This window comes from Balearica regulorum, chromosome 17 (assembly GCF_011004875.1).
Source record: "Balearica regulorum gibbericeps isolate bBalReg1 chromosome 17, bBalReg1.pri, whole genome shotgun sequence".
Classification (NCBI taxonomy): Eukaryota; Metazoa; Chordata; class Aves; order Gruiformes; family Gruidae; genus Balearica; species Balearica regulorum.
Window position 1 is genome coordinate 10,596,656 of NC_046200.1, and position 26,044 is coordinate 10,622,699.

Sequence of the window (26,044 nt, forward strand, 5' to 3'; positions counted from 1 at the left end):
TTGGGGATGGGGTCCCCCGTTGCGCCCCAGTCCCGCTGCCCTCCGAGGCTGAGCCGGTGCTCCCAGGGGAGCATCGGTTTCAATCCAGCAGTGCCCCTTTCACGGCCGCTCCGGGGTTGCGTTGTCCCACACACTGCATTTTATTAACCGTCCCGGTTAATGTTATTGATTCCTCACCCCAGCGGCAGAATGAAGAGCTGGGACAGCGAGGGTTGGTGGAGCAGAAGGGAATGGGCTTCGTCCCCCCGCCCAGCCCAGGGGCGGTGCGGCCGGGGCTCCAGCTCTCGCCGCTCACCCGGTGTTTGCTGGCGCGGGGGGAAAGCTGTTGCTCAGTGGTTTGTGGGGACCTGGTGCCATGTGGGGCCCGCTGCTCTGCGGGGGCTGGCTGCTGGCCACTGGCTACCTGGCAGGTGCCGCGGGCGGCTGCTGGCACCGGTGCTGCCCGGGCAGGAACAATGCCTGCTGGGCCCCGGGCACCCGCCGGGCTCGCTGCTACTGCGACTCGTACTGCGAGAGGACGGGCGACTGCTGCAAGGACTACCGTGCCGCGTGCCGCCGCGCCGGTGAGTGTTGGGATCGGATGGTGCTGGCTGGACCCTGTGCCAGAGGGGAGCCCCAGGGCTGGGGATGCCAGCCTGGGCTGCTGCTTTTGGTGGCAGGTGTTTGCTTTACCTCTTGGCCCCTTGCTTTGGTAACGGGCTGTGTCTGTGGATGCCAGCTGGGCTGGATTTGGAGCAATATCCTGATTTTCTGCTTTTTTCCACGCTGAAATGTCTGACTGCTCCCTGTGCAGTAAGAGAGCCCGCAGGGGTGGCCTCTGATCTGCAGCTGAGAATAGCAGGATGACGGTAGCGCTGCGGTTTTGAGCCTCAGAGCCGTCAGTGCGGGACCTGGGTGGGATGAGCCCCGGCATCACCCCTGCCGCTGCCACAGATGGTACCTTGCGCGGGGATGCTGCACCCAGGGCCGGGGGCTGCGCTGAGGGTGACAAACGGGGAACATGGGCTTGGGGGTGTAGAGCCAGCCCACCCTGGGGACCCAAACCCCGGGCGGGCACCGGTCGCAGCCCTCGGGACAATTGCAACAGTCAGCCCTCCCTAATCTCCGGGGGGATTAGCAGAGTCCCAGCTCAGCATGATGCAGAGCCGCGGCAGCATGTGGGCATAAAAGTCTGCGGAAGCCGTGCACAATGCCACCGCGCCGGCGGCTGGTGGGGAAGCCTCTGCCCGGGGATCTGTGGGGGGGGGAGGGGGGCTGCCAGGGTCACCTTGCCCCTTTTCCTGCCTCCCCTCTCCACCGTGCTGCATCTCCCCTGCTCTCCCACTTCCACCTGTCATGGCGTTGAAGCTCTCTTTTCCCTCTTCCGTCCCACCTGCTCCCTTGGCCCGCTGGCAGCGGTGGGCTGCGCGGTGGGGCCGTGGGGGCCGTGGAGCGAGTGCAGCTCCCCGTGCGGCGTTGGCAGCAAGGCCCGCAGCCGCCAGGTCACCGTCCCGCCGCGGCACGGAGGGGAGCCCTGTCCTGACCTCAAGCAGCGTCGCGGCTGCCTAGGGGAGCACCCGACCTGCGGGACGGCCAAAGGTAACGTGGGTCCCGTGGGGATGCCTGCCTCCCTCGTGCGTGACCGCCCCCCGGTGCTGCCGTCCCCGCTGCCTGTCCCGTGGCATCCCTAACCATCCGTGTGTGTCCCCCGGCTGCTCTTCTGCCAGAGGTGGCCAAGATATTACCTGACTCCTTCAGCCGGGACTTCAGGGATCCCTGGCGAAGAGCTGGGCTGCTGCTGTCAGAGGAGCCATCCAGGTAGGTGTGGGGCTGGGGCCCCTCTGCACCCCCCCGCCTGAGCCATGGCCCCTCTGCACCCCCAAACAAAGCCGTGGCCCCTTTGCACCCCATCCTAGAGCCGTGGCCCCTTTGCACACACCCCCCAAAGTTGGGGCCCCTCTGCACGCCCCTCTGCAGTTGTGGCACCTTTGCACCCCCCCCAGAGCCATGGCCTCTGTGCACCCCCACCTCCCAAAACCACGGTCCCTTTGCACCCCCCAGAGCCATTACCCTTCTCCCCCAGCCCAGCCATGGCCCCTTTGCACCCCTGTAGAGCCACCACCCTTCCTACCCCCCAAACTATGGCCCTTTTGTACCCCTTCCAAAAACTGTGGCCCTTTTCCCACCCCACCCCCCAAAACCCTGGTCCCTTTGCACCCCCATACAAAGCCATTGCCCCTTTGCACCCTCTCAGAGCCATTACTCTTCTCACCCACCCAACCATGGCCCCTCTGCACCCCCAAACCCATGGCCCCTTTACACCCCCGCCATCCATCAAGAAAACACCACAACCTCTGCCCTACACTCCAACCACCATTTTCCTCTTTTTTCCTTCCATTTCCCCCCTTTTTCCCCTCCATTTTCCCCCTTCCCCTCCCCATTTTTCCCCCCTCCCCAGCTACTGCGGCTATTTCCGCCTGACGCAGGTAGCACCCCCCTGCCGTGGGCAAGCCTGGAGCCGCCAGCTGCACCGTGACAAGCGGGTGTGCGTCGAGTGCCGGGGGGACGCATCCCACCGCCATCCCCGTTGCACCGGACACGGGTTGCAAGGAGTCAGGTAGGTGGTAATTTGGGGGGGGGGGACACACGACGACATGTCCCTTCGGAGGCGCAACGTGTCCCTAGGACACGTTGTGCGTCCAAAGGGGCGTGTCCCCCCACCATGGAGGAGCATCTCTCCATACCCCTAAAGCATCTTCCTTTAATATTCTTAATTATAAATATAATATATTTATATATAAAACTAATATTACATTATGCCACAATATTCTCCCAAGTAAGAAGCGATAGGACAAGAGGAAACGGCCTCAAGTTGCACCAGGGCAGGTTTAGATTGGATATTAGGAAAAATTTCTTCACCAAAAGGGTTATCAAGCATCGGAACAGGCTGCCCAGGGAGGTGGTTGAGTCCCCATCCCCAGAGGTGCGTAACACACGTGTAAACGCAGTGCTTAGGGACGTGGTTTAGTGATGGAGTTGGCAGTGCTAGGTTAACGGTCGGACTTGAAGATCTCAAAGGTCTTTTCCAACCTAAATGATTTTATGATTCTATAAGATAATATTATAAGATGCCATAATATTATAAGATAAATCAGTAATATGTACTATAAATCAATACTATATAATATAAAAATAAATATATTTAATAGAATATTTCATTTGGAAGGGACCTATAATGGTCATCTAGACCAACTGCCAATGTATATTATTTTATATATATATAAAAATAGATATAATTTTAAAAATATATATTGAATTATTTGCAGTGTGCCCCAGCTCTCACCAGCTTTCCCTTCCAGGACGTTTTGGGTGGCCGCCTCCGTGGCGGGGTGCCAGGGCTCGTGGGTGCAGGAGGGGCTGCAGGAGGGTTGTGCCTGCTCCCCCCCGGCTCTCATCTTCGTGTAGCATCCCCTGGGGAAGGTGAGCTGAGCCCTCCCCACCACTGCTCCTTGCTGGGAGGAGGAATAAAATAAAAACCTGGTGTCTTTTTTAATTTCACCCTTCTGCAGGCCTGCTGTTCACCCTTGGAGCTGACTCCCTGTGTTTTTGTTGTGGTTTAATCCGGCAGGCAGCTAAAGCAACCACACAGCCGCTCGCTCACACACCCCCAGTGGGATGGGGGAGAGAATTGAAAAGGAAAAAAAAAAAAAAAGGTAAAACTCACAGGCTGAGATAAAGACAGTTTAATAAGTGAAGCAAAAGCCACGCGTGCAAGCAAAGCAAGACAAGGAATTCATTCCTCACTTCTCACGGCAGGCAGGTGTCAGCCATCCCCAGGAGAGCAGGGCTCCATCACGTGTAACGGTTACTTGGGAAGACAAACGCCATCACTCTAAACGTCCCCTCCTCCCTTCTTCTTCCCCCAGCTTCATATACCGAGCATGACGCCATATGGTATGGAATATCCCTTTGGCCCTTGGGGCCAGCTGTCCCGGCTGTGTCCCCTCCCAACTCCTTGTGCACCCCCAGCCTCCTCGCAGGTGGGGTGAGAAGCAGAAAAGGCCTTGGCTCTGTGTAAGCACTGCTCAGCAATAACGAAAACATCTCTATATTATAATCAAGGCAGTTTTCAGCACAAATCCAAAACACAGCCCCATACCAGCTACTATGAAGAAAATTAACTCCATCCCAGCCAAAACCAGCCCATTCTCCACCCCTTATTCTATACCATTTATGTCATGCTCAGGTACCACACTCATTACCCCCCCCCCTTCCCATCCTTTGATACAATACCCAGATACCATCCCCTTAGTCTATGGACCACCCTTGTTCAATGTCTTTAAAATGTCCACAAATGTCCACTGAGTTAATCTGGCCCCTGACTTTGGGCTCCGTGTTACGGTGGTCAGTCGGGACAGGAGGGGTGGTGTGTTGTCTGGAGTTACTGGGCAAAACCAGGTCAGGTCAGGTCGCTGCTGTGCTTGCACTGCTTCTTGTAAGGCTTGTCCTCCCTTGGTTCAGGTGGTTCCTGCTACAGTAATTTCCATAACATGTAACTCAAATCCCAGGTTACAACAATTTAAAGGTATTGCCATTACAATATCCACCCCTGGTCCCTTTGGACCAGACCATCAGGTTTAGCATTGCAATGAACTGCTCCCCTCGCCCCTGCTCCGGCTTGGACTTATCCACAGACTGCAGTCCCTTAGGGGGGTACCTGCTCCAAGTGGAGCCTTATCTACGAGCCAGTCTCTTCAGGGGTAACCTGCTGCGGCATAGACTTGTCCACAGTTGCTCTGAGGTCCACTTGTTCCGGCATGGCCTTACCCACAGCCACAGGACCTTCAGAAGTAAACCTGCTCCAACATGGCCTTAGCCGTGGCTGCAGTCCCTCCAGGGCTGTACCTGCTCTGTTGTGGGCTTATCTGTGGCCACATGCTTTGAGATGCTTCAACATGACCTCATGCACAGCCACTGATGCTTAAAGGTGTACCTGCTGCAGCGTGGACTTATCCACAGCCGCAGATGTTTCAAGGTGTACCTTCTCCAGCGTGGACTTCCCCTTGGGCCACAATCCCTTCAGAGGTATACCTGCTGCGGCACAGGCACAACCGCAGCCACAGATACTTCAAGATGTACCTGCTCTGGTGTGGACTTATTCGTGGCCACAGATGCTTCGGGGTGTCCTGCTCCCACGTGGCCTCATCCACAGGTCACGGTCCCTTCGACTCGAGTGCGCACAGGAGTTCCAGCCTGTCCAGGACAGCAGCACAGGAACAGCAGCGATGCCCTGGCCACCTGCCAGCCCAGGCGCATCGCCATCGCCGTTATCAGAATGTTCCCAGGCACAGCACGCTGAGATGATAAGCAGCACAGCAGCCAAAGCACAAAGCAGCCACTAACGAGCACTAGACTTTACAGTAAGGCAAGCAAGTCCAGAAGCCTGCCAATTAATAGCTAATCAGCAATAACAGTTACAAATTCGATCTAGCACATTCCAATCAAACCTGTGGTCATCTCGACCCCTTTGAGCCCCATGTTGGGTACCAAAAAGGACTGTTGTGGTTTTGCCCTGGCCGGCAACTAAAGCAACCATACAGCCGCTCGCTCACTTCTCTCCCCACACCAGTGGGGTGGGGGAGAGAACTGAAAAGGAAAAAAAGGTAAAATTCATGGGCGGAGATAAAGACAGTTTAACGAGTAAAGCAAAAGCTGTGTGCACAAGCAAAGCAAGACAAGGAATTCATTCCCCACTTCCCACGGCAGGCAGGTGTCAGCCATCCCCAGGAGAGCAGGGCTCCATCACATGTAACAGTTACTTGGGAAGACAAACGCCATCACTCTAAACGTCCCCTCCTCCCTTCTTCTTCCCCCATCTTCATATACCGAGCATGATGCCATATGGTATGGAATATCCCTTTGGTCCTTGGGGCCAGCTGTCCCGGCTGTGTCCCCTCCCAACTCCTTGTGCACCCCCAGCCTCCTCGCAGGTGGGGTGAGAAGCAGAAAAGGCCTTGGCTCTGTGTAAGCACTGCTCAGCAATAACGAAAACATCTCTATATTATAATCAAGGCAGTTTTCAGCACAAATCCAAAACACAGCCCCATACCAGCTACTATGAAGAAAATTAACTCCATCCCAGCCAAAACCAGCACAGTTTTGCATTAAGTATTTTGGTGAAGAATGAGAAGAAAACCCTGCCTATAAAGATTAAAAACAAGGGAATTGCTAAAATATGGTGATTAATGGTGGTAGAACAGCATGCTGTTAAATGTGGGTGAGAAGATGATGTGGCAGTGACATGGGAGAACACCACAATGACATCATGCTCAGCCATGACATCACACCATGCAATGAACTGCCATTGGCAGGCAACATGAGGATGGAGGAGCATCCTCCCTCTGTGCGTTTGGGCTGGCCCAACTGTTGAGCAAGCCATGAAGCGCAGCTCGGCTGCGTGCTGTGGTTTGCAGAGAGAAATTAAACATAGGCACCCAAAGTCTGCACGTGGGCGATGATGCCAGCGGGCGCTCGGGTCCAGCCACGGGGCTCAGCAGCCCCCACTGGAGGGAGCGGGGCCGGGCTGCGCTGGTGCCATTCCCCACTCCTCACCCACTGGTGGGGTCCCTGGGCCAGCCTCGGCCAGTGGTACCCATAGCTGAGACACCGTGCCAGTGGCCTCAGCACCTGCCTGCACCTCCAAAACATCCCCTGGGTGACTTCACCCCCACCCCTGCCAGGCACAGCACCGGCTGCTCGTCCCACAGAGATCACCCGTATTCAGACATGGCCACCTGCAGTGACGAGCAGTGCCTGAGCCCCACCGTGCCACGGCCAAGATGCCCGGGGAGCTCTGAGCCGTTAAACACCCCCAGGGAAATGGAGTGAAGGGGCCAGAGGAGACGTGGGCAGCAGCGGAGGGTGGCCATGCCCACACCATGAGCACCCATCCAAACCCCCGCCTCGGCGGGATGAGGCTCCTGCGGCGGGATGACCCATTGTGCCGGGGCTGGCCCTTGCCGGGCTGGTCAAGGGCGTGCAGGCAGGCAGCAGGCAGGAGGGAGCCCAAGGCGGGCACAGCCCTGGCTCTGGGGAAGGAGGTGGGAAGGAGAGGGCAGCTCATGGCACTGCCGTCCCGGCCTCATCCTGTGGGACCCCAGCTGCAGGGGGGTAGCCAGTGCCCATCCCCCGGGGGAGCGGGCTGTCCCTGTCCCCTCAGTGGACACTGTGGCCCTAGGCCACCCCAGCACCTGCAGAGGACCATCAGGTGCCCAGCTCCCTGCGGAGTTTGATGATTTCCAGGAGGAGCTTCTCCTTCTCCAGCAGGATCTTCTCCTTCTGCAGCTGCAGGGTCTCCTTCTGCAGCTCCAGGATCTCCGTCTGCAGCTGGCTCTGCTTCTCCCACCGCTCCCCGGCCATGCCGATGCAGCCCCGCAGGCCGGGCTGGGATCCCTCTGGCGCTGATGGGCTGCCTGAGCGGAGCAGGGAAACCCGTTAAAGCTGGCGAGGGGCTGCGGAGCTGCAGGGAACTGCCTGCTCCTGCCATTTCTCTCCCACCAACGCCCCTGCCATGGCTGTGCGGCCCTCCCACCCGCTCTCCACAGGGAACTGGGCTGCCAGGACAGGGACGGGTTGGTGATGCTGAACGCAGCCCCCAGGACCGCTCCCCGCCAGCTGTACGGCGGCCTCCCAAAAACGTAACCCTGCAGGATTCGGCCTTTCCCCCTGAGCCACCTCTACGTGCTGCGGCAGCCGGCGGGAGCAGGGCAGGGTACGGCTGCCCCAGCGCGGGAGCTGGGACCGGCAGGGAGAGCGAGCAAGCTTTTCCCTCGGAAAAACGCGGGTTTTGAACTGCTTGTCCACAGTAAAAGAGGAGCCACTGCCCAGGGAGCGCTGCTGCAGCTCCGCAACCTGCCTGGCGTGGGGACGGGGCTGGAAGCTGCGACAAAGGTTCAGCGCACCCAGCTCAGTGGGTGCTAGGGAGGAGGGCAGAGCCTGGCAGCAACGCGGGCGCCTCACCGTTCTCATCCGGGGCCGGGGGGCCGGGGCTGCCCGTCCCCCTGCTCTGCATCGCCGGGCTCGCTGTTGTGCTGAGGAACGGCCACGCCAGCGCCGGGCTCGGCGGGCACTTGATGCGGAAGGGCGCGAGGGGCTCGGGGGAGCTGGCTGGCAGCACTGGGGCCATCCCCGCTGCACCCTGGCCCTGTGACGAGGCAGGATGGGGAGCTGCTGCCGGGAGCACCTCTGCTGCGGGTGGGCAGGGGACTGCGGGGGCTGCGCTGGGTGGTGGCAGTCTCTTTTCCACGCTGTCCTGGGGTCCTGCTAGGAGCAAGTTCTCCTTGGAATTGGGCTCCCCACCGGCTGCGCTGAGGAAGCTCTCCAGTATGGGGCCAGGGGCTGGCGGGGTCCCCATGGGGCAGAGCAGCCCACGGCCTGGAGCAGCAGCACTGCTCTGGCCATGCAGGAGCAAGTCTGGCGTGACCTCCATCCCGGGGGGGCCGCTGGCTGCTCTCGCTCTGAAGGCTGAGGCCGAGAGCAGCGGGTCCGGCAGCCCTGGGCTAGGCTTGTTGAAGAGAGCGAAGATGTTCTGGAAGAGCTTCTCCTGGGGCCGCTGGCGGAGCAGCGGGTGCTTCTCCACGGCCAGCTCCCTGCGAGCGTTGATGACCATGTTGTGCCACTTCTTGCGAATCTCGTCGGGTGTGCGCTGGACCAGGGGGCTGAGGGAGTTGACGGCAGCTGCGATCTCCTCCCAGGCACGCTGTCGGGCCAGCGTGTTCTTGTACCGGCCGCTCTTGGGGATCAAGATGTCCTTGCGGAGGCTGAACTCCTCCAGAATGAGGAATTTCTCCTCCTCGGAGAACTTGATGCGCTTCGGCTTGGCTGTGCTCATGCTGCCCCTGCGGCCGGTGAGGATGAGGGGTGAGGACGGGTCGGGGTGCACTCACGCCAAGCACCGCTCTGTCCCCCCGTGTCCGGGGCACACCGAGCCCCGGGGCTGCGGCACTGCTCGGGGCTCTGCAAGACCGGCTGCCCCCGGGGGTGCTGATGCTGGTGTGTCCCCGGTGCTCCCCACGCCCGGCGGGGTCCCGCGCTGCCGCCGCTGCCCTCCCGCCGGGCCGGTGCCGTGCGGATGGCCGCGGGAAGCGGATGTGGCCGCATCCTGTTCCGCGCCGGGGCGGGGCCGGTACCGGGGCGGGGCGGGGGTGGTCCGGCCCGGCGGCTTTGGGGCCGGAGCCGGGGGGGGGGGGGGGGGGCGCGGGGCGCTGCCGCTCGGGGTCGCGGCGGGGGCGGGGGGGGGGGGGCTCGGGCGGGCCCTGGGTCTTCACCCGCCCGTCGGCTGCCTGCAGCCGGGAGCTGGGCTGCACCCGCGGCGGGGGGGTGCTCGGTTCGGGGTTCGGACCTCCCCGGCTGCGGCTGGAGGCTGCTGCCCCTTGGCTGCTCCCGGGCGTGTTTGGCTCCCGCCCGCCTCCCCCTCTCCCACCACCCCTCCCGAGAGCAGGGAAATTAAAAGGCTTCACCGCCGGGGATGGTCTTGGTCTCTTTATTTGGGATAAAAAGCCCAGGTCGGTCGCGAAAGAGGAGCTAAAACTTTGGTTAAAAAAAAAAAGGTGGTGGGAGTGAGGCAGTGCAAGGGGGTGCGAGGGCTCCGGGGTGCGTGTCCTCTCCTCCCGGCCCGACCCGAGGCAGGGATGCTGCGGGCAGCAGCGCAGGCACGGGCCGAGGTGATGCTGCACTGGTGTCCTCGGGATGGAGAGTTACAAAACATCAGGAACGACGTGAGCGTGTCCTGCACGGCAAATGGGGTTCCCCTGAGTTATACCACCGACCCTGCAATCCTGGCTGGCGGCCAGAGAGAGAATCTGGCAAAGGGAGGGATGTGGCAGCGTAAGCCAGGAGCCTTGGGGCTGCAGGGCTTGGTGTGATGCTGCTCCATGCTGTCCTGGGTTCGGCTGGGATAGAGTTAATTTTCTTTCTAGTAGCTGGTATAGTGCTGTGTTTTGGGTTTAGGATGAGAATAATGTTGATAACACAATGATGTTTGTAGTTGTTGCTAGGTAGTTGTAGCATTTACACTAAGTCAAGGACTTTTCAGCTTCCCAGGCCCTGCCAGGTGCAGAAGAAGCTGGGAGAGCACAGCCAGGGCAGCTGACCCGCACTGGCCAAAGGGATATTCCCTGCCATAGAACGTCATGCTCCAGATAGAACTGGGGAAGCGAGCTGGGAGGGGGGATTGCTGCTTGGAAACAGACTGGGCATTTTATTATTATTATTAAAACTAATAATAATAGTCATTCTCTTCCTTTGTTATCCTATTAAACTGTCTTTATCTGAACCCATGAGTTTTTTTCCATTCCCCTGCCCATCCCACTGGGGGGGAAGGGTGAGCAGGCAGCTGCAGGTGCTCAGTTACCAGCTAGAACCAGACAGCCCTTCATGTCCTCTCTGTGGTCACGCAGGTAGTACCACAGGGTGCCTCATGGCACCACGCAGCCGCTCATTCACCGCTCCCCCCCCACCGTGGGATGCGGAGAGGAATGGAAAAAACCTCATGGGTTGAGATAGAGACAGTTTAATAGGATAACAATAACATCAATAATAATAATAAAAAACAAGTGATGCACAAATGCAATTGCTCACCATCTGTGGGAAAAAATCCCTGACACCCAGTCTGTTTCCAAGCAGCAATCCCCCCTCCCAGCTCGCTTCCCCAGTTCTATCTGGAGCATGACGTTCTATGGCAGGGAATATCCCTTTGGCCAGTGCGGGTCAGCTGCCCTGGCTGTGCTCTCCCAGCTTCTTCTGCACCTGGCAGGGCCTGGGAAGCTGAAAAGTCCTTGACTTAATTGTGAACAGTGCTTAGCAACAACTAAAAACATCAGCGTGTTATCAACATTGTTCTCATCCTAACCCCAAAACACAGCACTGTGCCAGCTGCTAGAAAGAAAATTAACTCTACCCCAGCCGAACCCAGGACACGTACCCAGAGCTGTCAGGCAGCCCCAGACGGTGGTCCCGGCTCCCCCGGTGCGTTGCCCTGGCTCGGCACGGGGACCAGCCCGTGCTGTGCCAGCAGCCTCTGCACCAGCGTCCGCTCCTGCTCCAGCTCCTGGGCACCGCAGTCCAGCCCTGGCACGGTGACGGCACTTTCCCCCAGCACCTGCATTGCCCGTGCCGCCAGCCGGGCCCTCACCAGCAGCACGGCCACGGCCACGCGCAGCTTGGCACAGCCCAGCGCCTTCATGCCCCAGCGGGCAGCAGCCTCTGCGGAGAGAGCGGGCGAAGGAGTCGTGAGCGTGGCGGGGTGCCCGCGGGCAGCGCCGGCCCAGGGGATGAGGACACCAGCTCACCCACCCCAGAGGCTTCACGCTGCGCCGTACCTTGGCTCCAGCGGTGCCTGCAGTACCGCAGGTCACGCAGGATGCCGGGGCCCGCGGCTGCCAGCCAGTGCAGGGCCGAGGCACGGAGCGGGCGGCTGGTGGGCACTTTCTCCAGGAGCTGCAGCAGGATGGGGAGCAGCTGCCACGCCAGGACGGCTGGCTCCGCAAAAACGTTGGGTTCATCTTCCTTGTACAGGCTGGTGGTTCTTGCGGGGAGAAGCAGAGTGAAGCCAAGGGCCGGCCCCGTGGTCCCCCACGCTCCCTCATACCCAGCCCAGGGGTCTGGCAACTCACTTGTTGGCCTCCATCTCCTCCACGATGCCCCGGAGATCTAGGACTGGGAGATGCTGCAGCAGCAAGTCAAAGGTTTCAGGGTGCTCCCCAAACTCTCCCAGGAGGAGCTGCAGGAGGCCCAGGAGCGCCACGTTGTCCTGCACAAAGATGCAGCCATCTCGGAGCGGCTCCCCAGGGTCCTGCTGCAGGAGGCTGGCGAAACCTGAGGCCTCGTGCCGGACTTCCCGCTCCTCGTCTTGCAGAAGGTGAATGCCCACGTTTATCAGCCTGGAGAATGGGAAGAGAAGGGAAGGGAAGGGAAGAGAAGGGAAGGGAAGGGAAGGGCACCACACTCCCCAGAGCATCCCCAGCCTGCCTAGAGCGGGGGAAGGATGAGACCCCCCAGGGCAATGCTTCCCCGAGGGACTTTTCTCCTGGGTTGTGAAAAGCACAGCCACCACCCGAGAGCTTGCAGCTTGGGAGGGCAGGGACTGTGACAGGGAACGAGGGACCTAGCAATGCGGTTTGCTGCTCATATGGGTCTGGCTGCTTCTATTCAAGTGCCACTCAAGTTTTTTGTAGGCTGCAAGGTCTTGTGGGGGGTTTTCTTTAACACCCTTGAATTTTTTGCAGGGGATATCTCCTTTTGCAGAGTCAATTAACTTGCAGCACCCTGGGGCTGGGGCTCCAAGGAGCAGTGCTGCTGGGAATGCACCATGGCTGTGGGCAGCGCTGCTCCTGCAAGCATGGCCAGCTCAGGGGATGGGCTCAGTGACCTACCGCAGAGCTACGGGGACAAGCGAGGGACAGGCAGCACGCAGGGATCGCCGCACCATGTTGGCACCCGCCATCCGCAGGGAGCGGGCTGCCGCCAGCCGCAGCACCTCGGACGAAGCGGACTGGCTGCACTCCTCCAGCGCTGCGCACCATCGCTCGACCAGCGGGCCGTCCTCGTCCCCAAACCTGCCAGAGGCCAGGGAAGGAGAGGGAATTCAGGCACACCTTCCAACTCCATCCAGGGGACCAAAGGCCACCTGCTCCCCTGAGATCGCAGGACCCAGGCATAAAGCTGTGATTTACAGGTGAGAAGCCACGGCTCTGTTTCCAGCAAGGACTAAGGAGAAATCTCCTGGAAGGGTCAGGCAGAGCCCCCCCGGCAGCAGCAGGGACCTACCAGCGGGCGAGCAGCAGGCTGGCAGCACACAGTGCCTGGAAGAGGAGGTCGGGGCCAGGGCACCCAGCCTCCACCATGTGCAGCAGCATCTCCAGGCATGCTGCTGAGGAGCCCTGGAGCTTATGGGAAGCTTCCTGGGACCATGACGAGGGTTCTCTGTAAAGATGCAGCAAAGCCTCAAGGTACAATCTCAGGAACTCTCCATCCCTTCTCTCTCGCAGCACCGACCCCAAGCTCTCCTAGTCAACAACAGGAAAGAAGATACACAGTTAGTATCCCTGGCACTGCAGGACAGTGACCTCAGTGCAACTGGGTGAGCGCACCGCACTCGTGCACCCTCCCGGGGGAGCCCGGGGAGCACTGCTCTCCTCAGTGAGCACCCAGGATCCCGTCTGCATGGTGCATCGGGGACCCTCCGCTTTACTTGGTGACTTTTGAGCCTCGTCGTACCAGTAGTGTCAGACCGAGAGCCTTCTCCAACTCCTCGCACGTTCCTCCCTTCCCAGTGATCACCCAGCTCAGGATGGCAAGTTGGATGTCGGGATTCGGCTGCCGGAGGAGCGAGCAGACGGAGCTGATCCGCTCACCGCCTGCCAGCTGGGCTGCCTTGCCGCAGACGAAGTGGGCCATGGTTTGGTGGAGGACGGCTGAGCCCACCTGGAGGAAAACCAGGATCCCCCTTCTAATACTTGGCCTGGGGGGGGGGGGGGGGGGGGGTGTGCCCCACAAGTGGGGGGTGCCCCACCTCCCACCACCCCCAGGCTCGCTGCCAGGGAGGCCACGGCTGTGATTTTCCAGGCAGGCAGCAATACCTGCAGCTCGGCACAGCCAGGCTTTCCCCCCGGCGGGAGGCTGCCCAGCTCAGCGCTGATGGTGTCACAGATGCTCTGGGCAAAGCCGGGGCCAAAGGATGCAGGCAGGAGGGCGAGGACCTGGAGGAAGGCAGCGCGGACGAGCGGGCAGCGCTGGGCAGGGGTGAGCAGCCAGCCCCGCGCCTCCAGCTGCAAAGCCACGGAGCGCAGCGCCTCGGCCGACAGCCTGCAGGGAGATGCGCAGCCTCACCACGGGGCCTGCGGCACAGGGGCGGACGCTGCTTTTTGGCCAAAAAGCTGCATCTCGGCACAGAGCGACCTCAGGGGCCATGGGCAGGGGGATGGCGTGGGACCACTCACCCGTTGGTGCCCGGGGCAGAGGCCAGCAGCGCCCGCATCTGCAGCAGGTGCCCGTGAACGGCATTGTGCGAGCGGACCTGTCCGGGTGCGGCAGGGAGCCGCTGGGCCAGTTGCAGGAGGACCCCACAGCGCCGGGGCGGCGGGACGACCGGCACCAGCGCCTTGGCAGCCATCACTCGCACGGCGTAGATGGGGCTCCCTGCCAGCTCCAGCAGCGGCCCCAGGAAGCGAGGAGAGGGGCTGTGGAGCAAAAAGGGCACGGCACGGTGATGCTGTGGCTGGAGCGAAACTTCCCCCAAGAGCCAGGGCCAGTCCTGGTGCTGCAGGACCACCTCCTGCTGCAGGAGCCCTTGGCCGGGCAGAGCATCCCTGCTGCCCCCTCACCTGTTGGGGCCGTCGGGGCCGGGCTGCAGCTGGGCCAGGAGGGTGAGGACGGCATGAAGCGCGGGGCGCAGGCGGGGCCCCCCCGGCACAGGCCCTGCGGCCTCCCCCAATTCACCCAGCAGCACAGCGCCCAGCTGGGGGTGCTGCCCGAGGAAGGCTTGCAGGCTCACCCCCTCCGCTGGGCAGCCCTCCCCACGGCTCCGCTGCTGGCCCAGCAGCCGGGACGTGAGGGCGCCTGCAGAGACAGGCAGAGAGCAGCGTCAGGTCCCGTCCACCCCCTGCTCAACCCCCTGCACTTCACTCCGGCCAGGCTCCGAACCCTGGGGGGCGGCTGCATCGGTCCTGCGGGGCTCTCTTGCCTCTCCCCCTCGGTACTCACTGAAGAGCTGGACGGCCGCGTTCCTCATGGCCCAGCACGGTGAGCTCAAGCCCCGCAGTGCCAGGGCCACCATTGGCGTGGCGTGGCGCAGCAGCGTGCCGCCCAGCCCTGTGCCACGGACCAGCGTCTGCAGCACGTGGAGGGCGCACACCTGGGGAAAGTGTGCGGGGCTCAGCGGCGAGGGGAGGGGGCTCCGCGCAAAGGGACAACGGTGGGAAGAGATGGGGGAGCTGAGGGTTCCCAGGACAGGCAGCACAGGCAGGGCTGTGGCTCTTGGCTCACCCCAAGGTCTCCACGCTAGCACAGCCTTGTGCTGGGGTACCCAGCACGGGTCCCTTTAGGGGACCTCGTGCAGATCGCTCTGTCCCCAGACCAGCTCCAGCCAGGATCTCAGGGCCCACCATGCTCACCTGTGGGAGGTCGAGCGTCTGGTCCCAGTCCTGCGGCAGGGCAGTGGTGGCCAAGGCCAGCAGCGTCTGGACGCAGCGGGTCAGCAGCAGCCGTGCTTGCGCTGGGACCTCCCCGCTGGTGATGCAGAGGAAAAGCATGGGGAAGCCGGCAGCACGGCGCGTGATGGAGCTGCTCCGAGGTCCGCTCAGTGCATCTAAGCCCTGAGGAACAAAACCCACCCGAGATATGGCTGGAAACCTGCTGGCTGGAGCCTGCAGCTGCTCTGCAGGGGAGCGTACCGGCTGCACCAAACCCGCACCACGACACCCTGGCCGCCACGTGGGTGCTTATCCCAGGGTAGGGGGACACAGGGACATGGCCCTGGGGCTTCCCCAGACATGGGGGGAACATGGGGCAGAATGAGCGTGGTACCTGCTCCAGCATGGTCTGCGGGATCGCCTGCAGCTCCGTATCTGGGTGGTTCAGCAGAGCAGCACAAAACTTGGTGAAGCCCATGCTGCAGCCCTCCACCGCTCCCTAGGGCAGAGCAGCGTCAGGCCCCTGCGCCCCAAAGGCTGCAGCCGCCAGCCCCCCATGGCCCCCCGAAAACTCTTTGCACAGGGGAAGGAGGAAGCAAAAAGACATGATGGTGTGGGGACGTGATGGAGTTTGACACTGGGATCTCAGCTGGGAGCTTCCAGCTGTGCCCCACATCTCACCCCAGAGCAGACTCTGCCTGCTGTGCTCGCCCACCCTGCACACCAGGGACGGGGCTGGAGGGGTGGGCAAGGGGCCAAGCCACCCCAGGCAGGACACGCTCTTACCCAGTGCCGGCACCGCAGCAGGATTTCCTGGAACACTCTTGCGGCCATCTGCACGGTGGGGAGCGGCAGGAGGGACCCTGATCCGGGAGGCAGCGCTGGGGCCAGCAGCAGCTCAGCCAGGCCCCCCAAGAGCAGCCCTATCTCCTGGGAAGAAGCGGAAGGTCACCAGCACTGGCAGCAGGGCTGCCCCGTTCCTGTCCTGCCCCACCACTGCCGCCACAGGGAAGCACAGCGGGTGCTGCTGTTGCCCCCCAGCACGGGCGCTCTCGGTTGCCGGCACCATCAGGCAGCATGGCCACCGGCATGCCCAGGAGCGTGCACAGGCTCTGCGGCACGGCGGTTTCTCAGCCAGCTGCAAGGTGTGTGTGGTGGAGATGGCCTTTTTCCAGGCAGCCGCTGGAAAGGCTGCAGAGGAGAAGCTGGGATGGGCAGCTGTCGGAAAGGAGCCATGACGGGCAGCCACAGGGCTGCAAGCTGGGGAGCCCGGCTCTGCTGCAGCTGGAGTCCGTCAGTGCCTGGGAACCAGCTGGGCTACATAAGGGCAGGCAGGGGGGTGGCTGCTTTTGGGGAGGGTGGTGGTTGTATCCTCCCTGTCAGGGGGTGAGGATGGACTGTGGCAGCTCTGAGGTAAGGGCAGAAATTCCCCCTTGTTCATCCCCAGGGAGCATAAATGCCCCAAGGGGAGCTGAAGAACCCAGTGGGTGGGCTGGGCTGGATGGTGGGTGCGGGGCTGGGGCTGGGCTGCCCCTCTCTGCAGTGCCATGGGGAGGGGTGCCTACCTTCACTGATACCCAGCAGCAGGTCAGGATCAGACTGTGCTCCTCTGAGAGCAGGACTGAGTCCTCCTCTTCTTCCTGCCCCTGGCTTTTCCCCAGCATGATGAGGGAGCTGATGGCATTCCCCATGTCTGCAAATGATGGGGCAGCAGCTGCAAAAGGGAGAAGCCTGGTCTGAGCAGGGTGGTGTGAGGCAGAGGGAGGGGAATGCTGCTGGGGGGACCCACTGTTCTGTTAGGGGTGCACACAAATGACAGTGGCTCCTGTCGTGCTCAGGACTGCAGCTGTGCTTTGCCCCACTGCTCTTTCTGAGCCATTGCTGTAAGGGGTCCACCAGCCCCTGATCTCCCAGCTCTTCCAGTTGAGCAAGTGCCTTGCTGGTGGACTTGATGACCTTACAGGTTTTTTCCAAGCTAAATGATTCTATGATTCTATTCTATGCTTCTGGAAGGCTTTTGCCTTTTACTTCTGCTGCTGTTTTCATGTGCAGTTGAGAAAGGGAGGCAAAACCAGGCACTAGCTGCTCTGCTCCTGTGGTTTCCAGGATCCTCTGCCCAACACCTAGAGCATCCTTGCTCAGGTGTCCTGCTTTGGACCTTACTCCCAGGCCAACCTTGCCTGCCTGGCCCCACTGCTGTCCCCTCCCAAAAGCAAATGTCCTCCCTGCAGGCTGGAGGGCTGCCAGGTCAAGGACAGCTGTGATGGAGGTGTCAGTGGTTCCCAGGGCTGGTCCCTCCCTGGGGACACACTCACCTTGCTCAGCACCGGGGCCTTGCTGGCTCTGCAGAGCACCCAGGAGGAAGGAGGTGATGTCTCTCACTGTGGTTATGAGGCGGGTGAGGAGCTCCTGCCAGCTCTGCACCAACTCTGCTGCCCGCATGGAGGCGGCCACCTCTGGCACCTGGAGCAGGCACCGCCGCAGGGCTGCAATGGCTCCTGCAAGAACACCCACGTGTGGTCACAGCAGTGGCTGGTGTGACCCCAGCTCTCCTGCCTGAGCCCGCAGCTGAAATGGCTCACGGGCAGGGGAGCGAGCAGGGCCCCTAGGTGATGGGCACGCTGGGCAGGTGGAGCAGTAATACAGGGAAACTGAGGCAAGGCTGTGGCACCAGCACTGAGTTGTGGCCTCAATCCTGCCTGTACGATTCCTGCCTGCTCCAAATTCCTGGGGAGGATACCCGCTGCAGGAGCCCCTTGCTGCCCAGCCAGGCTGGGGACGTACCGTGCATTGGCGCAGTGGCTGCTGCCTGCAGCAGGTCCTGGCACGCCGCAGCATACTGGGCTTGCAGCACGTGGAGAAGGTGCTGGGCGAAGCACAGGCCTCGGTTGGGCAGCAAAGGGGCTGCTTTGGCCTCCAGGGCCAGGCTCTTCATGGTGCTGCTGTCTGACCTGGGGGAAGAGGTAGAGGCTGCTGTGAGGATGAAATTTTCTGTCCAACTGTCTGTGTAGCTCCTTCCTCCCCTGGCTCGGGGTCCTGCACAGCTCCTCACTGCAAGGCTATCTCAAACCCGAGCCGTCGCTGCCCTGTTGTAAAGGCAGCCTCTGGTGAGACACTGCTGGTGAGACACTGCTGCTGCCCCACTGCGGGGATGGGGAGGCCGAGAGCCCGTACTTCTGCAGGATGGTCTTCATCAGCACAGCTCCGGCTTCAGCCTCCTGCACTCGCGGGCTGCCCAGGGTGTCCTGGGCCAGCTGGAAGAGAGCCAGGGCAACGGGCTCGGGGAACGTGGGGGGGAAGTAGCGGACGAGCAGCTCTGAGGCCAAGTCTCTGATCTGCCAAGACAGGAGAGGTGGGGGGAATTGGGACACAAGACAGACGTGGAAGCAGCTGGGACAGGGCAGGAGGGGGAGCCCACCACCCTTCCCCACTGAGGCAGGTGACTTTACAACCATTAAGGCTCACCTCGTTAGTGCTGTCCTGCAAGCAGCTCAGCAGTGCCAACAAGTTGGGCTGGGAGAAGAAGTGCCAGCAGCCGCTCTGCCTGGCATAGCTCAGCAGCGTGGCCATGGTCCCTGTGGTGGGGACACGGGGCAGTGGGACGGGGAAAGGGGCAGCACCCCTGCAGCTGAGGGGCGATGCTCTGGGGGGGCTGCCCGTACTCACGTGGGGGCTGGCCCTTCTTTCTATCGGGGCTCCAGGTGTCTGTGCAGGTCTCCAAAACCGTGCCCAGGAGGAGCAGAGCTGTCTTCTTCCTCTGGTAGTTGGAGCCTGGGCTGAGCGAAGCGATGCTGAGCTGCAGCAGCCACTCCACAAAGCCTGTGGGCAGAGAGCGATGCCAGGCTGGGCACCGCGTGTGAATTCCCTGGAGCTGCGGTGGAAGGGCCGGGGTGGCCGCCTCACCTACTGCCTGGGCGAGCTGTCCTGTTCCCTCGCTCGGCTCGGCACCTTGGGGTACCTTCCCTCGCAGCTGGGCCAGCGAGCTGTCCCGCAGCCGGACCAGTGCCTTCCTCACCGCTGCCTGTAGCAGCTGCCGGAACGAGGAGGAGTCGCAGTTGAGGTTGAGCGGCAGGAACTCCCGCAGAAGCCGCATCTCAGTGCTCGAGAGGGGCCGGTTGGTGCTGGGGCTGCAGCAGAGGAGACCCAGTGCTGCCAGCCGAACGCCCTCCTCACGGCTGCCCAGGCAGCAGGAGAGCTGCTCCAGCTCCTCGCCACGCAGTGGCAGGGCCCCTGCCACGCTCTTCTGCGCCTTCAGCAGTGAGACCCAAGCCCGGAGCGATGCTGCATCCCGGCCACCGAACTGGGCGGCCAGCAGCGCCTGGGCAGCCGGGAGGTGCTGCAGGGTCCAGGTGAGGAGGTGGTTGGTGGCATTGCTCTGCAGGATGGGCAGGGGGGAGCGGAGCGCCTGGGAGAGCAGGGGCAGCCAGCGCAGCGCCCACCGCTCTGCCAGAGCTGCCTCTGTGCCCTGCTGCCCGTCCTGCTGCTCAGCGCGCTGCTGTCGCACCAGGGCCTTGTAGACTTCGGCAGCTGTGGGACACAGGTGGTTGGTGGAAAGGCAGCTCAGGAGGTGCTGTGGCAGGTCTGGGTAGGCATCCAGCACCTGGGAGAAAGCCAGATGACCCCCTCCTAAGAGTCTCTTCCAATCTAAATGATTCTCTGATTCCCTGCTGGGCTGAAGGGTCCGGGTGGTGGGGCAGATCTGTGGTCACCCATGGCACTGAGCATCTCTGGTACCCCAAGCTGCTTTTGGCCAGAGTTTTGTGATCATCAACTGACAAAGTTTCCCTCCCTGCTGGCAGTCCCCAGGGATGCATCACGGTTGCTGCAGCTCACTGCCCCACCAGGGATGCTATCCCCTGGGTGATGCTAACACGCCTCCCCTGGCTGGGAATGCTGCCTGCCCGCATGGCTGAGCTGGGCAGGGGAAGGTGACAGGCAGTGGACAGAGGCTGTGCCACCCCAGCAGCAGTGCCAGCCAGGACCAAGCTTCCCTGTCCCCCTGCCTTCCCTACCTGCTGGCTGCCCACGAAGGGGATGATGGCACACAGGGGCACGTATCTGGCTTTGATTTGCCAGGGCATTGAGATCACCCTCTGCAGCATCTGTTGGTAGAGGGGTTTCTCCTGGTCCTGGAAGCGCTGGCACTCGAGGTGGTAGATCTCCAGGAGCAGTCGGAAGGAGCTGTGGATGAACTCGGACACCCCTTCCACCTGGGGGGAGAAGGATGACAAGCAGGAGAGGTTAGGGTGGGTTCCTCCTCCTGTCTTGCTGGGTGAGGAAAGAGTCTTTGCTTTCCTGTGGCAGTGGCTGGTAACCATGGGGTTGGCAGCTGGGGACGTGAGGATGGCAGGAGGTGAGCCAGCAGGCATGGACCGGCTGGGACTGCACCCATGGGCGCTGCCTAGGGAGGGTGAAGCCCTGGGACACAACCCTGTGGAAGCCATGTGTGATGAGCGCCCTGGCCTCAGCAGCATGGATGCCCCTGTCCTGCCAGAGGAAGGCAGCTGCAGGCAGCCATGGGCAAGGGGGTTGTATTTGGTTGATGGATCTGAAACAGGCAGGGATGCGTTATGGGCAGGGAAAGGGCTGTTTCTGCTTGCTGTGGTGTGGGTTTCCAGCACCCCGGCCTTACCGGGGTCTCAGCGTTGTCCCACACCAGCTGGGCGAGCTGCTGGAGCAGTTCAGCGTCCTGGGCCAGGATGCGGGTCCCGGTCAGGCGCCAGACGGCAGGCAGGCTCTCCCGCAGGCGCTGCAGCCACAGGACACATGCTGCAAGAGCAGAGAGCATCGCTGCAGCCCTCGCCCCGAGACTCACCCGCAGCAGAGCTGGTGCGGGCTGCTGGGCTTAAGGACCCTGTGCACAAGGGGAGCATCATCTCCTACCTTGGAAGCAGTAGTAGTGACAGTCCTTCCGCTCCTTGGTCAGGGCACACACGGTGGGAAAGACCACGTCCAGCAGCAGGCAGGCCTGTGGGAGCACGGGGGCTCAGGGACCGGGCAGGCGTGGGCTTTCCAGGGTGAGAAAACCCCACCACGAGACAGATGAGGGGAGCACTGCTGGGTTTTTCTACTCTTACAGCAGCTTATTGCTGTAGTAGTTTTTGCTCCTGTCTGGAGGTCCTCAGCTCTTGAGGACCTGGGAGATGCTGGAGATGGGCAGGGCTGGAGGTTGCACTTGGCCCAGGGTTGCCCTGGGTTCATGCTGCAGAAGCACAGGGTGAATGCTGCTGCCACTTTGCTTTTGTGGGGGCTACTTTTGGCACCTCCTGGCTTCTCAGCTTCCCCAGGAGAGGGAAATCCCCGCTCGGATGTCTTTGGAAAAAGCAGGCTCCTGGCTAATGCACGGTGCTCAGCGGGATGCGTGGAGCTGGGTGTGGAGCGGTGCAGCCTGGCTACATTCCCTGGGGATCCACAGCCCCTGCTGGCAGCTGCCAGCCCTGTGCAAGGGGCTCTCCAAATCCCTGGCCACTGGGTTGGAGCTCCCCTACCTGGTGGGTGAAGCTCTCCAGCTGGCAGCTGAGGATGTCCATCCTGCAGCACATCAGCAAACCTCTGGTGAGTACCAGCTTCTCCAGCCCATCTGGCTCCAGGATGGGGGGGACCTCCACTGCCAGCTCCCCAAACTTCAGCTCCCCCACACCTGGTGGGAAATGGCTGCATTAGATGACAGGAAGATGGCAAACGCAAACACTGCTCCAAGAGTGAACTGCCCTGGCTCATCCCAGAGTGACTGTGGGAGGTGGCCGGTGGCAGCTGGTGCTCCCAAACCCTGAGAACAGGACACAGCAGCAGTGTCCAGCTTGTACTGCTGGTGAGTGGCACCCAGACCAGCACTGGTCTCTTGCACCCAAACACGCCTGTCCCTGCTGTCCTGTTTGCCAGAGGCTGACCCTGGCTCGGGATGGAGCACGCACCTCGGTCAGGGAGCTGGAAGAGGGCCAGCATGGCGTTTGCCCCGTGCTCGGGCTGCAGGGCTGTGTTCACCAGCATGCTCAGGGCCGTGCCTGCCAGCAGCCGCGTGTCCTTGTTCGGGGCCTGGACTTGCGAGGGAGGTAAAGGCACAGCTCAAAACGCCCCTTGAAAACCAGACCCCATTTAACCTTCCCTCCATGCCCATGCAGGCAACCACGCAGGGTCCCTCAGACACCCCAGACGCTGCAGGCTCCCCTTGGCTAGGGGAATGAGGAAAGCACCCGGGAAGGGTGGGATTGCTCTGCTCCTTGGGACAGGCAGCCCCATCCCTCCCTGCAGCCATACGTACCTTCCCCCACGTCACCTCCAGCAGCAGCTCCAGGAGGCTCTGCAGGGCTTCACTCTTCCCCACCGCGCTCCACACCAGGGGGGCCACGTCCTTTGGCAGCACCTGGAAGAGCTGGAGGCAGGCCTGGAGCAATAGGAGGGACAGGGGCCACAGGGATGGCTGTCAGCATCCCTCACCTCCCAAAAAGCAGTGGTTCCCCAGGGACGACCGTTCAAAGCAGTACTGTGTGCCGCGTCCTGCCTGGAGATCGCTCCAGTGAGATCCTTGCAGGGACTGATCCTTCCCTCCTCCTCTGAAATTCGGCTCTTACCTTGACAGCCAGGTAGCCCCACGTGCTGCCGGGCGCAGGCTGGCTCTGCAGCACCCAGCGCAAGGTACTGGCCAGGCGCTGCAGCAGCGGGGCCAGGTTCTGCTGCCAGTGCTGTCGGCCCAGGCTGCTCTCCTCCATGAACATGCACACTGTGGGCAAGGGGACAGCATCAGCTCCCAGCACTGTGCCCGCAGCCAGCCCTGCTCCTGGTTAAACCAAGGGCTGCGCTGCTGGTGAGCGGGGTAAGAACAGGGCTGCGATGCAGGGGATGCTTTGGCTTATCCAGCTTCCAGTGCCCCAGGCAGATGGGCAGAGCCATTGGGTGCTGCTGGGACCTCTGCAGAGTTCCCATGGATCTGGCTGATCCTTGATCCCTGCTCCCCCTCCCATGAGCACAGAGGACCCGGTCTGGGTGGGCAGGATGTGTTCTGTGCATTGGTGGTGGGGACTGGGAGAAGCCCCCAGAGGGGAAGGAACAGAGACTGACCTGACTGAAGGTCCCCAGGAGACAGCACCTGCAGAGGCAGAAGGACAGTTTGTCCCATGTGATGACATGCTGGGGCTCAGTGCCTTGGGCAGGAGGGTCCTGCCTGCACCAGAAGCTGTCCCAGCAGTGAGCAAAGGGCTGGTGTGACAGGCAGCCACGTGTCACCAGCTGCAAGCAAGGGCGAGCCCCCAGCACATTGGGAAGAGAAGCAAAGGACCCCAAGCAGCCCAAACCAGGAGGTCCCTGTTGCACATGGGCTCCAGCCAAGTCCCCACAAAAGCCAGTACCACCGCACATCTGGGGTGCTCTCACCTCTCCCTGCGGCACCAGGCCGGCCAGCAGCACGCCCACCTCCTGGGCTAGCAGGGCTTCCTTCCCCACCGCCAGTTGGGTCACGATCTGCTGAGAGACGCCCCGAGTCAGCCGCTCTGCCCGGACCCCCGAGAGATACCAGCTGCAAGGTCCCTTTAGGTGAGCTCTGCGGCATCACCGTGGCCCCTTTGCCGGTAAGGATGTACCGCACCAGGGCTGTGCTGGTGGCCGGCAGAGCTGGGCGAGACCATCGCTTACGCTTGTGGCTAATGGAGCTCTGAAGCTGCAGCCCAGCCGGTTGTGTTACAGACCTGTTCCAGCTTCTGGAAGGAGCTGGAGCTGCTGGTTGCCTCCATCTGGAAAGCCAGGACGCAGCGGAGCAGGGGCCGTGCCTCTGCCTCGCTCAACGCCCGCAGACCCTCGCTCAGCGCCTGCGACAGCAGTAGAGCCTCCTCCAGGTGCTTGTCTTTGCATCTTTTGGCAGTACTCCTGAAATGGGATGGGAATGGGGCTTGGGGCGAGGGATTCCCCAGCTTGGTGGGGATTAGGGTTGGGGAGCCCCAGCTCAATGTGCATTGGGGTGGGGGTGTCCCAGTTTGGTGGGGATCGGGGTGGGTGTGCCCTAGCTTGATTTGGATTGGGGAGGGGGTGCCCTGGCTTGACAGGGGTTAATGTTGGGGTGCCCCGGCTTGGAATGCTCCTCTCTCCAAACTGCACTCAGCATTGCAGCGGTGGGGAGGAACTCCTCAAAGCTCAGTCCAAACCCCAGCCCGTTCTGGCTACTGTAAGTCGGGGGTGGGGGGGGGGGGTGCGTAGGAGGACCTGAAAAATCCTAAAACCTGCTGCCCTCCTGCTGCAGAGAGGGCTGCAACGGGATGAGGGCAAGTGGGGGCGGCTCCCTCCCTCCCTCCCTCCCCACGCCCGGGGGGATGCTCGGAGGACCCACGCCGGGTCCCCTTCACCCGGGAAACATTCGATAACTCCACGCCGGGCAATTCCCGAGTAATCCCTCTCTCAAGACCGGTTCTCTTACCCCGCGAATTGCCGTAGGCACCGCAAACAGGACAGCACCGGCTGAGCGATACCCAGCGCCCCGTAGAAGGCAGCGCAGGCCCGCGCCTCCCGCTCCGCTCCCATGGCCGCTCCCAGCCTCCACCACCACCATAGAGCTCGGCCGTGTTTCTGTCGCCTCAGCGGCCCCCCCTAGCGCTCTGCCCTCCCCGGGACAGCCGGGCAGGCTCCGGGGGATGGTGGAAGCTCCTGGTAGGGCTGGTAGTGAGGAAGGCTGCGGCGGAGGGGGGGGGGGGGGGAAGGCGAGCCTCCCCGCCCGGCTATCGCCGGGCGGGGAGGCTCGCCTTCCCCCCCCCCCCGGAGCCTTCCTCACGACTCGATCCAGCGCAGATTGCAAAATCGGGGATTAAAAACATCCTCTGAAAGCTGTTTCCATAGTCGGTGGGGAGCGAGAGCCCCCAGAAGGGCTGAAAAAAAATGGGGAGCTGGTGCTCGCTGCTGAGCAAAGAGGAAGGCAGGCAGAATGAGATGGTGGTTGTAAGATTTGGGAAATACTAAATGAAACGCTTCAGAGCGAAATAGTTGTTTGTCTCCACCGTGCCTCGTTGCACCAGAGGAGGTTTGGTACTCCACGGTCCTCCTGCTATCCATCCCTGTTAGCCAGCATCCCAATTAACACTAATAGCCAGTGGAGGGACTCCGCTTCTTCCTGCAGGATGGAATGGCCTTTGGAGAGAGAAACAGATTTATTATAACACTTGATATTAATTGTCATTGAATCCAAACGGTTTTGTCTGGGTTCTTTTTGTCACTTGGCACAGGGTTGAACTATTTTAACAGGCATGATTTGGGGGTTGGACTAGATGGTGCCTTCCGACCCAAACCATTCTACGATTCTATGATTTCTGTGTCTTTATGAAATGTAGTCGTAACTCCTGACTAACACATGCCCCTGAACTTCACCTAGCAGCTATCAAGAAAGTGCTCCTGGCTGCTTTTGACCTTGAAGGATTGTTTTTTCCCTGGGTTGTTTCTCACAGTGGCACAAAGGCGAGTGATGGGCATTGGCCGCTTGGGCGAATCAGTGGCACGGGCAGCCCAGGAGAGTGCGGCTGGGACAGGCCAACATCTGCGCTGGGTGACCGGGAGGATGTTGAGACGTGGCTCCCTGGGTGAGCACTGTGTTTGGGGATAGATAAGCCCCAGCCTGGAGTTTTTGGCAACATTTACCAGCAACGTCCATCTTTGTTCTGCTTTAGAAATCAACCTGGTTGTCCAAATCCAGTCACGGGTCCAGGTTTGCCCTGACTGCTGCCGATATCAACCAGTGAAACAGCCTGGGATTTACCCCCGGAAAGATGGAGCAGTGTGGGAGGATAGTCACGTCCCTTGGACCTGCTCCTCCGCTCCCCGAGCCCCACAGCCACCCCATGTGGGTGAGGGAGAGGGGGAAGCACTGCCAAACCAGAGCTCCCATGGGTGCACGTGCCCAAGCA

General features: G+C 61.4%; 3 protein-coding genes across 9 annotated transcripts; 1 reads left to right on the forward strand and 2 right to left on the reverse strand.

Moving 5' to 3' along the window:
- The first annotated feature begins 84 nt into the window (after positions 1-84).
- On the forward strand, positions 85-3,985 carry LOC142604318 (somatomedin-B and thrombospondin type-1 domain-containing protein-like). Its single transcript, XM_075770131.1, has 6 exons — positions 85-563; positions 1,396-1,578; positions 1,707-1,797; positions 2,423-2,596; positions 3,339-3,459; positions 3,549-3,985. Exons 1-5 carry the CDS (start codon positions 356-358, stop codon positions 3,442-3,444), a joined length of 762 nt encoding a protein of 253 aa, XP_075626246.1. The 5' UTR covers positions 85-355; the 3' UTR covers positions 3,445-3,459; positions 3,549-3,985.
- Positions 3,986-6,014: 2,029 nt separating this feature from the next.
- On the reverse strand, positions 6,015-9,140 carry LOC142604319 (uncharacterized). Its single transcript, XM_075770132.1, has 2 exons — positions 7,999-9,140; positions 6,015-7,451 (listed from the first exon to the last, which is right to left on the reverse strand). The coding sequence occupies exons 1-2, from the start codon at positions 8,867-8,869 to the stop codon at positions 7,243-7,245; spliced, it is 1,080 nt and encodes a 359-aa protein (XP_075626247.1). The 5' UTR covers positions 8,870-9,140; the 3' UTR covers positions 6,015-7,242.
- Positions 9,141-10,795: 1,655 nt separating this feature from the next.
- LOC142604221 (tRNA (32-2'-O)-methyltransferase regulator THADA-like) lies at positions 10,796-24,755 on the reverse strand. 7 transcript variants are annotated; one of them, XM_075769427.1, is made up of 31 exons: positions 24,571-24,751; positions 23,849-24,026; positions 23,538-23,624; positions 23,226-23,253; positions 22,739-22,887; positions 22,429-22,551; positions 22,082-22,202; positions 21,656-21,807; positions 21,051-21,135; positions 20,800-20,936; positions 20,180-20,377; positions 19,071-19,767; positions 18,834-18,986; positions 18,633-18,742; positions 18,342-18,502; positions 17,952-18,118; positions 17,483-17,665; positions 16,733-16,881; positions 15,954-16,097; positions 15,562-15,666; positions 15,150-15,350; positions 14,740-14,890; positions 14,361-14,595; positions 13,977-14,216; positions 13,617-13,842; positions 13,255-13,461; positions 12,805-13,043; positions 12,411-12,593; positions 11,652-11,918; positions 11,358-11,563; positions 10,796-11,241 (listed from the first exon to the last, which is right to left on the reverse strand). In XM_075769427.1, the coding sequence occupies exons 1-31, from the start codon at positions 24,672-24,674 to the stop codon at positions 10,970-10,972; spliced, it is 5,658 nt and encodes a 1,885-aa protein (XP_075625542.1). In that variant the 5' UTR covers positions 24,675-24,751; the 3' UTR covers positions 10,796-10,969. The 7 variants fall into 7 exon arrangements, 3 of the variants coding, with proteins under 3 accessions (XP_075625542.1, XP_075625544.1, XP_075625543.1); XR_012838110.1 differs by lacking the exon at positions 10,796-11,241 and having other exon boundaries at positions 11,422-11,563; positions 12,411-12,672; positions 24,571-24,754; XR_012838109.1 differs by lacking the exon at positions 10,796-11,241 and having other exon boundaries at positions 11,422-11,563; positions 12,411-12,699; positions 24,571-24,754.
- Positions 24,756-26,044: the final 1,289 nt, after the last annotated feature.

Excerpts from the sequence above, each read along its gene's own strand:
- LOC142604318 (XM_075770131.1), top strand. The coding sequence starts at position 356 with ATGTGGGGCCCGCTGCTCTGCGGGGGCTGGCTGCTGGCCACTGGCTAC. Across the intron at positions 564-1,395 it reads TGCCGCGTGCCGCCGCGCCG|CGGTGGGCTGCGCGGTGGGG; the intron begins GTGAGTGTTGGG and ends GCCCGCTGGCAG. Across the intron at positions 1,579-1,706 it reads GACCTGCGGGACGGCCAAAG|AGGTGGCCAAGATATTACCT; the intron begins GTAACGTGGGTC and ends CTCTTCTGCCAG.
- LOC142604319 (XM_075770132.1), bottom strand. The coding sequence starts at position 8,869 with ATGAGCACAGCCAAGCCGAAGCGCATCAAGTTCTCCGAGGAGGAGAAA. Across the intron at positions 7,452-7,998 it reads CCCGGCCCCGGATGAGAACG|GCAGCCCATCAGCGCCAGAG; the intron begins GTGAGGCGCCCG and ends TGCTCCGCTCAG.
- LOC142604221 (XM_075769427.1), bottom strand. The coding sequence starts at position 24,674 with ATGGGAGCGGAGCGGGAGGCGCGGGCCTGCGCTGCCTTCTACGGGGCG. Across the intron at positions 15,351-15,561 it reads CGCAGACCATGCTGGAGCAG|GGCTTAGATGCACTGAGCGG; the intron begins GTACCACGCTCA and ends TTTGTTCCTCAG. Across the intron at positions 14,217-14,360 it reads GGCCCCGACGGCCCCAACAG|CCCCTCTCCTCGCTTCCTGG; the intron begins GTGAGGGGGCAG and ends TTTGCTCCACAG.